This window comes from Belonocnema kinseyi, chromosome 7 (genome assembly GCF_010883055.1).
Source record: "Belonocnema kinseyi isolate 2016_QV_RU_SX_M_011 chromosome 7, B_treatae_v1, whole genome shotgun sequence".
Classification (NCBI taxonomy): Eukaryota; Metazoa; Arthropoda; class Insecta; order Hymenoptera; family Cynipidae; genus Belonocnema; species Belonocnema kinseyi.
Window position 1 is genome coordinate 8,024,521 of NC_046663.1, and position 14,359 is coordinate 8,038,879.

A 14,359-nucleotide genomic window follows, 5' to 3' on the forward strand; every position below is an offset into this window, starting at 1 on the left:
TGTAAATATTCTAAAATTTGCAGGATTTTCTGAAAATTGTAGAAAAAATGCAATTAATTTTGACAGATATTTAGAAGTTCTGAAAAAATTTCCAAAATAATTAAAAATTTAAAACAACTTCTAGATTTCTCAAGATTTTGAAATAAAATTTTGAAGCTTTCCAAGGATGTTTAAACTATTTAAAAATAAAATAATTTAATTTTTAATCTGAGAAGTGTTTCAGTTAAAATTTTTTTTTAATTTTTCAATATTTGATGTTTCAAGCTTAAAATTCCATAAAATTATATAATTTTGAAATTTTTAAAGTTCATTGATTGATTTTTTAATTTAGAGCATTGAAAATAATAACGTGGATTTATATTTTTTTATATTGAAAAATGTTAGTACCTTCAATTTTATACGCTTAAATTATTGAGCATTTAAATACAAAATTTTTCAATTAAAAACTTTTAAATTTCAATTTAAAAAGTTCAAAATTGAACAGTTCCACTTTGAGTTCTTTCATTTAAAGCTCAGTTTTTATTACCACAATTGGCAAATTTTTTAGCTTTAATGTTCCATTTTTTTACTTCCTTGACCGTGAAAAATTTTTGCGAACCGGGAATTTATTTCGTCGACTAAAACGGCCACCCTGAAAATTGTTATATAAATATCTGATTGTTTAAATTTTAAATTTCAGGGAGGTGTTCAACGAAATGTGATACCCAAAGAATTAAATGCCAATTTCGATATTCGTATTGCGACCGACGTCAATCACGAGGATTTTGAAAAAATGATACAAGAATGGATCCGAGAATCGGGCGAAGGAATTACTTGTTCCTTTCCAGAGAAAAATCCTTGTGTGGAAAATACAAAACTTGATAATACAAATCCATTTTGGGTTGCTTTCAAGCAGGCTTGCGATGAAAATGGAATGAATTTGGAAAAAGGAATTTTCACCGGTGGAACGGACAGTCGTTACGTTCGGGCTGTAAGTTCTTTTATTTTTCGTTCATTAATAAAAAAAAAAAAAACTGTTTAAATTCAATATTTAGTATTTAATCTCTTTTTTTAATTTAGAAAGAATTTTTACTTTCCAGTTTATTTAGAAATGAAAAAAAATTAACTTATCATTTTTAATATAGAAAAATATATCTGAGAAAATTAAATTAATCCGCTTTTTTGAATAATTTTTACTTTTAAAAATTGAATCAACATATTTAGGTATCACTTTTAAATTTATTTTGAATGTCTAATCAATTTTAGAGTAAAAAAGGTTTTGAGTAATTCATATTTTTATTAGTTCCTAAAACATTTGAAAAAATCCGCCTTTTATTTCCTAAAAGATTTTAAAGTTCATCTTAAAATTTTCCATTTGATTAAAATTTAACAAAATGTCTAGAATATTTTTAAATCCGTATTTTATTTGACTAATGCTTTTTTATTTTCTATCATGTCCTTAAATATTTAAAAAATAATCTCATAATTTTCCATATAACTAAAAAAAATATTTCCTTGCAATTCAGACGTTAAAAAGAATCTTAATTGTTTATAGAATTAAAGATTTATAGTTTTGAGTAACTATTAATATTTTTTATTATTTTCTAAATTATTTAAAAATTCATCTTATAATTTTCCATTCAATTAAAACTAATATTTTTTTTGAAACTCAGCCGTTGTAATGGATCTGAATTGTTGTTGGAATTCAAAATTTATTAGTGTAATGCTTTTTTATTTTCTATTATTCCCTTAAAAAAATTATTTTTATCTTATAATTTTCCATTTAATTGAAACAAATTTTTTTTAAACACAGGCGTTCGAAAAATGTAAATTATTTATGAAATTCAAGATTTATAGTTTTGAGTCATAATTTCTAGATTTGATTATTTCCTAAGACATTTAAAAATCCTTCTTGTAATTTTCCTTTGAATTTAAATAAATTTTTCTATAAAATTCAGCCGTTTATGGAATTTAAATAAAGATAGTTGAATTTCAAAAAAAAAAAAAAAATAATAAGAATTTTCATCTAAAATAATGAATATTTAATTCGAATACTTAAATATTCAAATTATGAATGTTTAATTGGAATAATTAAATTTTAAAGAAAAAAGATTAATTTTCAAACTAGAAGATTACTTTCTGCAAAAAAAAAGGAATTTTCAATAAAATACATAAATTTTTAACTAAAAAAAAAAAAGAAAAAAAAAACATTTTCAACCGAAAATTGAATAGTTAAATTTTCAGTTAAAAAATTAATTTTCAACCAAAAAAATTAATTAAAAAATCTTTAACTGGAATGTTTGAATTTTAAACAAAAAAGATTAATTTTCATTAAAATACATAATTATTTTTATTTCCTAAGACATTTAAAAATCCGTCTTCTAATTTTCCTTTGAATTGAAATAAATTTTTCTTTAAAATTCAGCCGTTTATGGAATTCAAATTTTGTAATTTTTTCTTAACCTAAATTTTGAAAAGATTTAAATTTTTTTAAGGATTTTAAAGTTTGTAGTGTGAAGTAATAGTTTTTATTATTTACTAAAATATTTAAAAATTCGTCTTATAATTTTCCATTTAATTGAAAATCAGATTTTGAGAAGGATTTGCATTTTTTATTATAATTATTTTTATGGAATTCAAGATCATTTAAGATTTTTATTTTTTATTATTTACTAAAGCATTCAAAATTTATAATTTTGTGTAATTTTTTCTGTTTCTTATTATTTTCTCAAATATTTAAAAATTCTTCTTATAATTTTCCATTTTATCATTATATTTTCCAAATTTTCTTTGCAAATCAGATTTGCATTTTTTATTATAATTATGTTTGTGAAATTTAAGATCTATCCTAAATTTTTCTCAAATTATATTAAATTTTTAAATTATACTAAATAAATTTTAGAATGAACAAAGATTTTGAAGCATTATTATTTTTTTAAATATTTGAAGAATGTTGAAAAGGATCTGAATTGTTTATGAAATTTTTTTAAGAAACTCTGTTAAAAAGGATTTGAATTATTTATGAAATTCAAATTTAAGACATTTTAATTTCTGAATTTTCCTAAATTTTCTAAAATTAAATCTTACATTTTTCTCGAATTATTTTTAATATTAAGTCATATTAAATTAATTTCAGATAAAAAACGGTTTAAAGCATTTATTTTTTATTTAATATTTTAAGGATGTGGAAAAGGATCTGAATTGTTTATTAAATTTGTCAAATTAATTTCCGAGTTTTCCTAAATTTTGGAACTATTTTTTATTTTAAGTCATATTAAGTTAATTTCAGATGAAAACAAATTTCCAAAAATTAATTTTTTTATTTAATATTTGAAGAATGTTGAAAACGATCTGAATTGTTTATTAAACTAGTACTTTTAATTTCTGAGCTTTTCCTAAATTTTCCTTAATTATAGTTAAAATTTTCTTTAATTATTAATTTTAAGTCATATTAAATCAATTTCAAATGAAAAAGGTTTAAAAGCATTAATTTTTTATTTAATATTTTAATAATATTTTACTAAATATTTGAAGAATGTTAAAAAGGATCTGAATTATTTGTGAAACTCAAAAATTTTAATTTTAATTGCAGAGTTTTCCAAAATTTTCCTATGTTCAATTTTTAATTTTTAGTAAATTATATTTAATTTTTAAGTCATATTAAGTCAGTTTCAAATGCAAAAAAAATTTTAAGCATTAATTTTTTTAATGTTTTAGAAATGTTGATGAAAAAAGAAAGAATAAAAAAAGATTTCCAAGCATTAATTTTTTATTTAGTATTTGGCTTATGAAATTAAAAATTTGTAATTTTAATTGCTCAGTTTTTCTAAATTTCCCTAAATTAAATCTTAATTTAAAACAAAATTAGATTTAATTTTTAAGTCATATTAAATTAATTTCAGATGAAAAAGATTTCCAAGCATTCCTTTTTTTTTTTATTTAGTTGTTTAAGAAACTCTATTGAAAAGAATCTGAATTGTTTATGAATTTCAAAATTAAATTTTAATTGCTGAGTTTTTCTAGATTAAATCTTAAATTTTTCTTAAATTATTTTTAATTTCAAGTCATATTAAATTAATTTTAGATGAAAAAAGGTTTCCAAACATTCATGTTTGAAATATTTCATGAATGTTGAAAAGGATCTGAATTGTTTATTAAATTTGCAATTTTCATTTCTGAGTTTTCCTCAAATTTTCCGTAATTAAAGCTAAAAATTTTCTTCAATTATTTTTTATTTTAAATCATATTGAATTAATTGCAGATAAAAAAGATTCCAAGCATTCATTTTTCAAATATTTTATGAAGGTTGAAAAGGATCTGAATTGTTTATTAAATTTGTAATTTTAATTTCTGAGTTTTCCTAAATTTTCCTTAATTAAGGCTAAAATTTTTCTTGAACTATTTTTAATCTTAAAGTCATATTAAATTAATTTCAGACGAAAACAGATTTCCAAATATTAATTTTTTATTCGATATTTTACGAATGTTGAATTGTTTATTTAATTTGTAACTTTAGTTGCTCAGTTTTCTTAAATTTTCCTTAATTAAATCTTAAAATTTTCTTTCGTTATTTAAAAATTTTATGTCGTATTAAATCAATTTCAGATGAAAAAAGGGTTCAAAGCTTTAAGTTTGTATCGCATTTTTGAAGAATGTTAAAAAAGGATCTGAATTGTTTATGAAATTTAAAATTACAAAATTTTAACTGCTGAGTTTTCCTAAATTTTCCTAAATTAAATCTTATACTTTTCTTTAATTATTTTTTTATTTTAAAGTCATTTAAATTAATGTCAGATGAAAAAATATTTCCAAGCATTATTTTTTATTTGGCATTTTAAGAATGTTGAATTGTTTATTAAATTTGTAATTTTAGTTGCTGAGTTTTCTTAAATTTTCCTAAATTAAATCTTGAATGTTTCTTTAATTATTAAAAAATTTTAAGTCGTATTAAATTAATTTCAGATGAAAAAAGACTTCCAAGCATTAATTTTATATTTAATTTTTGAAAAATCTTAAAAAAGATCTGAATTGTTTATGAAAGTAAACATTTATAATTTTAATTGCTGAATTTTCCTAAATTAAATCTTGAAACTTTTCTTCGATCAAATTTAATTTTGAAGTCATATTAAATCAATTTCAGACAAAGAAAGTTTTCTAAGCATTAATTTTTCATTCTATATTTTAAGAATTTTTAAAAAGATTTTAATTGTTTATGGAATTCAAAATTTATGATTTGAACTACTTAATTCTCTATTTGGATTATATTATTATATTATTTCTGAGTTTCTCCAATTTTTCTTCATTAATATTTCATTTTAAAAAATATATATATAATCAATTTTAGATGAAAAAAGTTTTCCAAAAATACATTTTATACTAATTATTTCCAGAAAATTAAATTTTTGGTAGAAATATTATAAATATTAGTCCTGATTCGAAGTTTTTAAGTATAAAAATTATTGTTGGAATCCAAAATTGGTAATTTAGACTTGTGAATTCGATTTTTGATCAATTTTTCTGCTAAAATAATTTTTTTCTTTCTAATTTCAGGCTGGAATTCCTGCTATTGGGTTTTCACCGATTATCAATACCCCAGTTCTTCTTCATGATACCGACGAATTCTTAAATAAGGACGTCTTTTTACGTGGAATCGAAATTTACGAGAAACTTATTCCTGCCGTGGCGAATGTATAAGTGCAATATCATCAAGAATGAAAATTAGGATCAAGTGGAAAATCGTCCAAGGATTTTTTTAACTTTGAAGAAAAAAAAAATCAGGAATTCAGGAAGGATTTTTTCAATTTGTAAGAAGAAAAATTCAGGATTTCACGAATAATTTTTTTGCCGTTTAAAAAAAATTATTATTCCGCAATTCAAGAAAGATTTTTTCAAAGAAAAATTGAGGAAGAATTTTTTCAATTTATAAAAAGAAGCATTCAGGAAGGATTGTTTTCAAGTTTTAAAAAGAATTCAGGAAGGATTTTTTCAATTTCTAAGAAGAAAAATTCCGGAAGAATTTTTACAAAAAAAAAAAAGGATTTCAGCAATTTACGAACAATTTTTTTTTAATTTAAAGAAAGAAAAATTCAGGAGAAAGAAGAATTCAGTTTTTCTCAATTTTCAAAAAAAGAAATTCAGGAAGAATTTTTTCAATTTTTAAAAAGAAGAATTCAGGAAGAATTTTTTCAATTGAAAAAAAGAAAAAATCAGGAATTCAGGAGAGATTTTTTCAGTTTAAAAAAAATCAAATTTCAAGAAGAAAAATTCAGGAATTCAGGAGGAATTTTTTTCAGTTTTTTTAAATGAAAAATTCAGCAATTCAGTACGGATTTTTTAAAAATTTGAGACGAAAATTCAGAAATTCAAGGAGAATTTTATCAAATTAAAAAAAGAAAAGTTCAGGAATTCAGGAAGGATTTTTTCAATTTTCCAGGAGGAAAATTTAGAAATTCAGGATGGATTTATTCAGTTTTAAAAGAAAAAAAATTCAGGAGTTCTGGAAAAAAGATTCAAATTTCAAGAAGAAAAATTCAGGAATTCAGGAGGAATTTTTTCAATTTTTAAGAAGAAAATTTCAGCAATTCAGAAAGGATTTTATTAATTTTTAAGAAGAAAAACCCAGGAATTTAGGAAGGATTTTCTCAATTTTCAAGAAGAAAAATTCAGGAATTCTGGAAAAAAAGTTCAAATTTCAAGAAAAATTCAGGAATTCAGGAGTAATTTTTTCAATTTTTAATAAGAAAAATTCAGCAATTCAGGAAGGATTTTTTCGATTTTCAAGACGAAAAATTCAGAAATTCAGGAGGGATTTTTCAGTTTTCAAAAAAAAAAATCAAATTTCAAGAAGAAAAATTCAGGAATCCAGGAGGAAATTTTTCAATTTTGAAAAAGAAAAATTTAGCAATTCAGGAAGAATTTTTTCAATTTTCAAGAAGAAAAATTCAGGAATTCAGGAAGAATTTGTTTTCAATTTTTAAGAATAAAAATTCAGCAATTCGGGAAGAATTTTTTTAATCTTCAAGAAGAAAACCCCAGGAATTCAGGAAGGATTTTCTTAATTTTTAAGAAGAAAAATTCAGGAATTCTGGAAGAATTTTTTCAATTTTTAAGAAGAAAAATTCAGCAATTTGGGAAAAAAATTTTAATCTTCAAGAAGAAAAATTCCGGAATTCAGGAAGGATTTTTTCAGTTTTCTTACCAAAAAAATCAGGAATTTTGGAAAAGAAATTCAAATTTCAAGAAGAAAAATTCAGGAATTCAGGAGGAATTTTTTCAATTTTTAAGAATAAAAATTCAGGAATTCTGGAAGAATTTTTTCAGTTTTTAAGAAGAAAAATTCAGCAATTTGGGAAGAATTATTTTAATCTTCAAGAAGAAAAATTCAGAAATTCAGGAAGGATTTTTTCAATTTTCCAGAAGGAAAATTTAGAAATTCAGGAAGGATCTTTTCAGTTTTCAAACCAAAAAAATCAGGAATTTTGGAAAAAAAATTCAAATTTCAAGAAGAAAAATTCAGGAATTCAGGAGGAATTTTTTCAATTTTTAAGAAGAAAAATTCAGCAATTCGAGAAGAATTTTTTAATCTTCAAGAAGAAAAATTCAGAAATTCAGGAAGGATATTTTTCAAATTAAAAAAAAAGAAAAATTCCGAAATTCAGGAATGATTTTTTCAACTTCCAAGAAAAAATCCAGGACACAACTAGGAAAACATTTTTAAATCTCCTAATCTAAGAATAAACAATGAAAATTAAAAAAAAAACTGACTTCTAGAAAAAAGATAGAAAAATATAGAAATAAAAAAAAAAGGATCAAATTCATCCAAACCTGCAAGGAATATTTTAAAAAGAAAAATTCTAGAATATCTCTTTGGAATTTTACAAAAAAAAAAAAAAAAAACCTCGATAGCTCCAATATTTTTGCTATGAATTGTTTATAGACTTGTTAATATTTTACATGTTTATTACACAAATAAGAATTTTAAGACTGTTTCAAAGCCAAATATATTTTATAAAGTGTGTTAAAGAAGAATTTGATGAACCCAAAATGAGGAAAATCATCACATCATCCAGGAAAGTTAACATCCAGCAAAAATGAAAAATCGACATCACCATCTGCATTTAATAAATTATCAATATTTACCAAAAATACATGAGATTGTTATAAAAAAAAAAAAAAAAAAATTGTTGAGAATATAATTTCTACTGAGAGTTTAAAAGAAAAAAAAAGAGAAGAATTTCTTGATTCAACTCGGGAAATTCCGCGAATTTCGTTTCCCGCGATAAAAGTGTGTGTCCGAAAGTGTGTGTACATTCCCGCCATTATCGTTGAAAATTATTCAAAATGGCGGCCTCCCCTCTCCAAATAATGGACTCGTCCGTCCTTCCCCAATAAAACGTGTCACTAATCTCGTAAACGCGAGAGCACTTGCACGTCAAAACAATCGGGAAAAATTGGAAAAAATCCATCTCGATTTATCAGCCGAATGGAAAAACAAAAGAAAATCGATTTCTCGTAAAATAGTGTGACTCTCGTGTTCTGTTTGGAATCGGCCATTTTCCCACGGGGAGTGTCGGTTGTTGACGGCCGCGAAATATTTGCATCGATTTACACCAGTCATGTGGATTACCTCGCGAAGTGTTTTTAAAATTAATTTAACCTCAAAATTAATTTTCCATCGGTGAAATATAATTCTGGTGCATCAGGAAGTGTCAATTTTCGTCTTGGTTGGAAATGTCACGTGACTTGGCGGAGCCAATCGTAGCGACGGGATTTGAAAATCGTGCGTGGTCTTTGTTCAACGAGTCGTTCGTCTCAGTTCCGAAAAGGGGCCCTTGTGTCGGTGTCCGTTTATGAATGGTTGCTGCCGAAAATCGCCTAAATTTCCTCGAAATATATGTGTGAAAGTGTAATCTGGACTCGAGGACGACGTACTCTAAGGCTCGTCGAAGACACGGTAGGTTGGACATTACATTTTATTGTTGGATAATAGTCGTATTATTATCGTGAAACCGGCGGCAAAGTAATCACGATCCGCCGAGAATGAGCGGGACCTGGACTTCTTGTGCATGTGTGTGTGTGTGGGTTTTTTTTTTTCTTTTTCCGAGAAGAAATACATTGTGCCGATATCAGTTTTCGGAAAATTGTTTTCGTCGGATAATCGGGGAAGTGTTATTGTTGTGTTTCTGTCTCCGTCGTGCGAACGTCACGTTGACATCGATCGAAATCCCGCCTCTTGCTTGTCCATTTTACCGGTGAGCCGGTACTTTTAGGCGAGAAAGAAATTGTCGGTGGAAAGTTGGTTATTGTTTTTCTCGAGAATTTTCATTTTTTGATGTTGTCATGACAACGGGAAAAACATGTTTATTTCGCGATGTGCACATTTTCGGCGGGAATGGAACCATGTCTGAAAAAATGTCTTCCGCACGTTTTTTTTATAATCCACTTCCGGTTTTTTGTTTCAATAGTTTATTTCTAAATTGTACTCTTTTTTTTTTTTTTGAGGTTATAACGTGTGTTTTTTTGTTTCATAACGGGTTAGATCATTGCAGTACGATTGCCCCTTCCTTTACCCGTTGTTTATTCGCGATATCGTGTTACTTGATTCACGTTTGATAATATTTACAAGTCGGTATTCCGTTCTGATAACAGACATAATATTCGATGACAGCCGCACCTTCAGTATTTATCGTCTACTGACAGTTTCCGTTTGCTAGTTTCAACAAGTCTGATACATTTTTTTTTATATATATTTTATTCGAGAATGTATTTTTTCGAACTTTGAAAGTCGTAACACGCCTCGCAGTAACTAAATCTTCATCGTGTCTCGTCCAAGTTCAAGTTTAGTGAAAATTGGAAGAATGGATTTGTGTTCGTCGATCCTAACAGTAAACTTTAATGACTCGGGGTTTGTCGAGTTGAATGAATTTGCAAATCAGCCGGTGATTTTCGTAGGAAAATGAGAGGAGGTAAGAGAGTTAGCTAGCTAGCTCTGCCTTCCTGGCGAGCCAAGAGCCGTGGCCGGGAAAAGTTTTGACCGTGGGAACCTTCTGGCAACTCTACCCCTCACCATATGCCCACCGCAGGAAATACCCTAACCGAAATGTACCCCGATGGCCTTCTCTTTTGGCTCTCCTCTTTCGTGTTTCTGGATTATTACTTGACGGGCTGAATTCTCAATTTTGCACTCACAGGGCCCTTCTTTTTATTTTCATTGGGGTTGACGATCTTTTGAAAATAGCCGAGAAACCGCTTCCGGTCCGCGGTCGTTTGGTTCAACGATTGTATTTCCTTCTGAGATGAAGGCTAGTTCTGTGTCGTGTTAATGTTCAAGGGCACTTGAATGACCAGCCTAAACATCGCGCGATAATAACCAGGAAAGAAATTTATTTAGATTAGAGGTTACTAACCCGAGATTGGATATTTTTAGTGAGAAGTTAGGTTCGGATTAAGCGCTATTTCCCACTTTTTCGCTTTTTTTTTTTTTTTTTTTTAAAGAATTCCGCTTTTCTCTTGTTTTCGAAAAAATTTGTACTGAGTCAATATAAAATAATAAAGATTTCTTTTTTTTCTGGTTTAAAAAATCATCACTTTGTAGAGATTTCATCTTTTTGGGTTAGAAATGAAACTTTTTAGTAGAAAGTTGAATCTGTTTTGGTGTAGGACTCGATTATTTTGATGAAATTTCGACGTTTTTATTGAATTCCCTAAAATTTAACTATTTTTTAGAAAATTATTTTTTTAAGTGACAATTTAACTATTACATTTTTTTTTGAAAATTGATCTTTACAGTAGACAAATGATCTTGTTGGCTGAAATTTCATTTTTTTGTTCTAAAAGTGAAACTATTTGATAAAAAATCATCTGTTGTGGTTTATGATTTAGATTTTGGTTCAAAATTAATCTTTTTAGTTGAAAATGAATATATTTGGGTGAAAAATCGTATTTTTTATAGAACAATTATCTTCTTCGCCGAAATTTAATTTGTTTGTTTGTTAAAAATGCTAATTGAAAAATGATTTGTTTTTGTTAAGTATTAATCTATTTTGTTGAAGATCCAATTGTTTTGTTAGAAATTTGTCTTTTTTCGTTGAATTAAACTGCGTTTTATTTAAATTTGAAACATGTGTTGGTGGATAAATTGATGATTTTTTTAGCTTTAAATAAAACGATGTGGTTACAAATTCGTATTTTTAATGGAAAAATGGCAGATTTTTTTTTTTTTTTTTTTGACTAAAAATGCAACCTTTTTTATTAAAAATAACCTGTTTCGTTAAAAATTTCCCTTTTCAACTATCTATATGTGGAATTCATCTACTAATTAGTTAAAAGTTCAAATATTTACTTTGATAAATAATGTTTTTTTTTAATTTCGTGTGTTAAAAATTAATTTTTTTAAAATGAAAATGTGCCTGGTTTTAATTGTAAATTTAACTAGTTACTTAAAAACCCATAGTTTTTAGTAGAAAATTAATCTTCTTAGTTTAAAATTCAACTATTTGTTTATAAATTAAACGATTTTGTTAAAAATTAAAATTCATCTTTTTTTATTGAAAATTAATATTTTTTTAAGATTCCTATTTTCGAATAAAAAATTCATAATTTTGGCTTCTGTTTTCGATATTTTTTTTAAAGTTATATTTTTTGTTGTTTAAAATAATTCTGTCGTGATTGAAAATGAAATTAATTGTAGAAAATTCAATTTATCGGGTTAAAAATTCAACTTTCTTCTACAGAATTAAATTATTTGGTTGAAAATGTTTTTGGCCGAAGTTTAATTGTTTTTTTTTTTTTTTAATTCGATCGTTTAAAATAATTTAACTATTCCATTTTTTGTTGAAAACTTATCCTTTTTAGTTGAAACTCCGTCGTTTTTGGTTGAAAATTTATCTTTTTTTTTTGTCGTGAAAAATTCAACATGAACTGAAAATGTAACTTCCATTTTTCGCTAAAAACTAATCTTTTTTAGTTAAAACTTAATGTATTTAGTTAAAAACGTGCCTTTTGTTAGAAAATTAATCTTCGTGGCTAAAAAAACGTCTTTTATAGTCGAGAATGTAAATATTTTAAAATTCCAACTATTTTGTTGAAACTTTAACTTTTCTTTTAAAAATAAATCGTTTTTGGTTGAAAATTTGGAGAATTGGAAGCTTAGAAAATTGAAGTAAGAATTAGATTTGTTTAGTTTGGAAAGGAAAGAAATAATGCTGAAGGATTTGGCTCCGCGATTTTTAATTTTTAATTTGATTCAATGATTGAGCAAAAGCATTATGTGACTAAATCTACGCCTACGAAAATCCACACCTTTGGAAAAAGGAGAAATTCTCGTTCCCAATTGCCCTGCCGGAAATTCTCTCTCTGCTGTCCGTTTACTATAGTTTGCCTCATTATGATAGGCTAAACTGTCGACTTGCCTAGAGCTAGGCTATTGCTTTAACCTGTTATCAACTTTGCAAATCACCTGAAATCATAGTGCCTGCAATTACTGCATTTTTCAGTTTAATGGTCTTCTTTAAATAATTTATTCTCGATGTTTTCCACGCTTGAAAACTTTAAGAAGCCTAATAATTTTTTCAACTTATCGATAACAGCATTCTCAGTCAAAAACGCTCTAAAAATAGGGGAATTGATTCCATTAAATAAAATGAATGCGGGTGCTAGATTAAAGTCAATTTGAAACTTTTTTTTCAATTTCTAACATTATAAATAAAAATATTGCAGCTTTATGATAAGATCGATGAATTTTTAACTAAAAATATTAATTTTATGCCAGAAAGAGCGAATTTTGTAACAAAGTGGTTTCATTAGTTAAAATTAATGTATATACAAGCAGAAAATTGTATTTTTACTTCCAAAAAATTTAATTTCTGTCAAAAGAGGTGAATTTTCAACAAACTATTTGAAGTTTCTCCCAAAAGTTCATAAAACTATTAAAATTGTGGTGTTTATTTTGTAACGAAAAAATAATTTTCAGCCAAGAAATAATAAAAATTTACACCAAATTGTTGAATTTTTAAGCAAATAAAAAAACTAATTTTATGCAAAATAGTTGATTTTTTACCGGAACACATAAATTTTTTTTAACAAGAATGCTTATTTTTATTAAAGTAGATGAATTTTCAACAACAAAAAAAAACAAGAACTTTTAACTTGTATGATGAATCTTAAATGAAATAATTAAATTTGTAGGTACTTTTAACCAAACAGTTGAATATTTAAACAAAACAAAAACTGAATTTTTAATAACATAATTGAAAGATGAATTTTTCAGTAAAGAAAAAATATTTTCTATAAAATCAAATTTTTTACCGGAGGTGCATTTTCAACTAAGCTGATGAATCTGGACAAAAAAAAATAATAATTTTTAAGTGATTCAATTTTTAACCAAAAAAGACTCCTTTAAAGCAAAAATTAGGAATTTTCTACAAAAAGACAGTTGAATTTTCAATTTAAAGAGATGAATTTTGAACTAAAATGATGGGTCTTCGACTAAAAAAAAATGAACTAAGTAATTCAACTTTTATCAAAGTAGTTCGATAAAAATGTTCTGTCAAAAAATATCATTTTTAACCAAATATTTTAATTTTTCTGCAAAAAAAAGTTGTATTTTCGATCCAAAAGGACAAAAAAATATGAATTTCACAAAACAGTTGAATTTTGAAGATTAATTTTAAACTAAGAACGACTAATTTTTAACCAGGCATGAAATAATTAAAATTACACTAACAAAATTGATTTTTAGCTAAATAATTTTTAACTAAAATTATATATTTTTAAATAAAGAAATAAAATGTTAAGAAATTGATTGAACCAAGTAGTAGAATTTTCTATCAGTAAGACTAATTTTGTACCATAAAATACGATTTTTCGAACAATAGCAAAGAAAGGTCAATTTTTAAACCAAAAAATATTTGTTTATAATGAAAGTAAAAAAGTTTCTACCAAATTGTCGAATGTACAAGTCAAAATGCCGAATTTTCTATTCAAATGAACAATTTTCAGCAAAACAGTTTAATTTTCAACTAAAAGAAATGATTTTTTAACCGAATTGTTAAATCTGCAACAAAATAATTTAATAATTTCCCAAAAATAGTTTTATTTTCTTATGGGTTTCTATTAATTTAATTCGTAATTATGGTAGTATCTGCGGCAAAAATCAGCTCTCTGGAAAAAAAATTTTCTATGCTTTTAAGAATTTAAACTATATTATCATTCTTGTTTTATGAAAAAAAGTTTAAAACCCACGAAAAAATAATTGTGTTAGCAATAGTTTTTATATTTTGTTAATTAATGTTGCTTCTTACTAATTTAAAAAAAAATTGAATTTTAATAAATTATGGCTTATTTGTTTCGGGGAAAACTTCTGTCAAAAAATTACCTTTTT

At 25.2% G+C, this 14,359-nt stretch overlaps 2 protein-coding genes across 2 annotated transcripts in view; both read left to right on the forward strand.

Annotated features, from left to right (window-relative positions):
- LOC117176060 (aminoacylase-1-like) overlaps positions 1-5,806 on the forward strand; it is a 38,370-nt gene extending 32,564 nt beyond the window's left edge. The window contains exons 4-5 of the mRNA XM_033366064.1: positions 680-970; positions 5,530-5,806. Of these exons, the coding sequence (XP_033221955.1) occupies positions 680-970; positions 5,530-5,673 (435 nt within the window). The 3' untranslated portion in view covers positions 5,674-5,806. The remainder of the gene's footprint in view (positions 1-679; positions 971-5,529) is intronic.
- A 1,745-nt stretch (positions 5,807-7,551) lies between these two features.
- The window catches only part of LOC117176336 (forkhead box protein P2), a 78,243-nt gene continuing 71,435 nt past the window's right edge, over positions 7,552-14,359 (forward strand). The window contains exon 1 of the mRNA XM_033366576.1: positions 7,552-8,932. The gene's annotated coding sequence lies outside the window, so the exon portion shown is untranslated. The remainder of the gene's footprint in view (positions 8,933-14,359) is intronic.